Source organism: Triticum aestivum, chromosome 7D (assembly GCF_018294505.1).
Source record: "Triticum aestivum cultivar Chinese Spring chromosome 7D, IWGSC CS RefSeq v2.1, whole genome shotgun sequence".
NCBI lineage: Eukaryota > Viridiplantae > Streptophyta > Magnoliopsida > Poales > Poaceae > Triticum > Triticum aestivum.
This window is the reverse complement of record NC_057814.1, coordinates 592,066,978-592,069,224: the sequence shown is the minus strand read 5'-3', so window position 1 is coordinate 592,069,224 and position 2,247 is coordinate 592,066,978. Positions and strand designations below refer to the sequence as shown.

Below are 2,247 nucleotides of genomic sequence, written 5' to 3'. Positions count from 1 at the left end.
GGCAAGCTTCTCATCGTCGCCCTGGGGTCCGTAAACACCTGTAATCCACCAATGTGGGCCGCGAGAGGGGGCGAGACAAGGGTGGAAACGTGGTGGGTGCCAATGTCGCGGTGAAAAAGCGAGATCCTCACCCTGCACCAAGCGAGATCCTCGCCCTGCACTTTTTCTTTCTTCTTTTTTATATGTTGTGTCATTTGAATGAGACTTGGTTAAGTCAACTGGGATCTAGCCACACTCCATGTTTATGTCAGTTTGGGAAACCGGCAAGCCTACAAATACAAATAGCCATGTTTGCCTATCATTTATAAGGTAAACTTGTAGTGCATTAACAATAGAACAGACTTTGACCGTGTGAGGCAGCAAGGTAGTCACCAAAACAGCTCGTGTATTTGTACATGTGAGAAACAATAGAGAGAGAGAGAGAGAGAGAGAGAGAGAGAGAGAGAGAGAGAGAGCTGAGTGGTTGAGCTAAACTTGAGTGCTAGTAGGGTATTTGACGCACATTTCAGAGGAGCCGAAGGGAGTTGAGTGATTCAACTACAACATCTTGTCTGTGCGCTCGTCCGCTCGAGCTCGAGAGCCCTTGCTCGTGTATGGACTTGCTCGCTTCCGCTTCTCTGAAGAGCTCCTTCGTCCACTCGCGGTCGCGACAATGGCGCGCAGCAGCAGCATGCGTGTCAGCGTGTGAAGTGCTGAACTACATGAACGAGACAGAGGATGCGTGTGCGCGAATTGCGCCTCTCACGTGCCTAGAGGCACAGATGACTCCACCACGTGCGCCCGCATCTTCTTGGCGGGTGGCGCGCACTGCGGCACGGCGACGAAGACGGTGGTCAGGTCGTGCGGCACCGGGTAGAAGAAGAGCCGCTGCTGCAGCGGCGCCCGCTTCCTCGTCGGGACCGGCGCCGACTTCCGCGGCGCCGGAGGGCACACCGTCGCCGGCAACAGCGCGCTGTCGGCCGTGGTCGGCGTGGTGAAGCTGTTCTCGTCGCCCGCAGCGGCGCAGCCGTCTCGCTGCTCAATTACTCCACCCGTGGCCAGCGGTGTGGCGAAGCCGACTTCGGCGCCGTCGTCTTGCTGCACTGGCGCAATTGGCAGCATGGCCATGAAGCCGCTCGACCTCGGCGTGACGCAGCCAGTGTCGGCGGCTGCGTCGTCGTCGTCGACTCCCCCTGCCATGGCCGATTGCGCGCCGCTCGCCGTCGGCGTGACGCAGCCGGTGTCGGCAACGGCAGTGCCGTCGTCCTCCCCCGGTACTGACGTGGCCCGGGCGCCGCTCACGGCCGTCTGGATCGGCCGGAGCGCCGCCAATTCAGAGATTTCCGCGACATCGAGGCCCATGGAAGCTGGTGCGCGCGCGCAGATCCCACTGCTGCTCTAGATCCTCTCTCAAGGGATCCAAGAAATAGTTTATGCGAGTGAGAATTGCCCGAGGTGAGGTGGGGAGCTAGCCAAGCCAGTGGTGTGATGTGACTCTGCTTGTCTGTGGTCTTTTGTAGTAGCTTGAGGAAGGGAGGAGGCAGCCGTCGTGGAGGTGATGATGGAAAGGAGGAGGGGGAGTAGCTAAATAAGTAAAGGAGAAGCAAGCGAGGAACAGAATTATATGCAGGCAACAAGCAAAGGCCGGGCGCATGTTATATAGATCATGAGAGAGTGAGAGAGAGAGAGAGAGAGAGAGAGAGAGAGAAGGGCAGTACAAATGGGGTGGCGCAAATGATTGTGGGGGAATGCATGAGAGGGTGGTGAAACTCTTGGATCGAGTAAGTAGATCGCAGCCTCCTCATCCTAAAGCTTCCCATGTTCCATCTCTCTCTCTCTACCATGATCTCTCTCTCTTGTGCAGAAAAAAGGGTTCAATAGGGATCAGATCAGACGGACGAGTAAGAAGCAGAAGGATGGCGGCAGGCAGGTAGGCTGCAGGGGCCGGATCATGAATTTTGACTGCACCAGGGTTAATTTCGCTCCACCCTGCTCTGCCTTCTTCACCACCCATTCCCGCAGTGTAAGATGCAACTACAGTGTTTATGGACGGTGATTAATGTAATACTTAATTACTAGTACTAGTGAGTAGAATGTTGCTCCTCCTACCTACCTACAGCTGCATACAGGTGGTGCAGAAGGATGTTTACAGCAGCACACTGAAGTTAATCTACTCTCCAAGGCATGTTCTTCTGTACTGCTATAGACTAGTAGTACATCCGACGATGACGCTGTATTGCTATAGAGTAGCTACTAGGACGTACAAGT

General features: G+C 55.1%; 1 protein-coding gene across 1 annotated transcript; it reads right to left on the bottom strand.

Annotated features, from left to right (window-relative positions):
* Positions 1–224: 224 nt before the first annotated feature.
* LOC123166387 (uncharacterized) lies at positions 225–1,866 on the bottom strand. The gene has a single exon (XM_044584184.1). The coding sequence runs from the start codon at positions 1,339–1,341 to the stop codon at positions 742–744; it is 600 nt and encodes a 199-aa protein (XP_044440119.1). The 5' UTR covers positions 1,342–1,866; the 3' UTR covers positions 225–741.
* Positions 1,867–2,247: the final 381 nt, after the last annotated feature.

What these genes read in the sequence shown, in the direction of transcription:
- LOC123166387 (XM_044584184.1), bottom strand. Translation starts at nt 1,341, where the DNA reads ATGGGCCTCGATGTCGCGGAAATCTCTGAATTGGCGGCGCTCCGGCCG.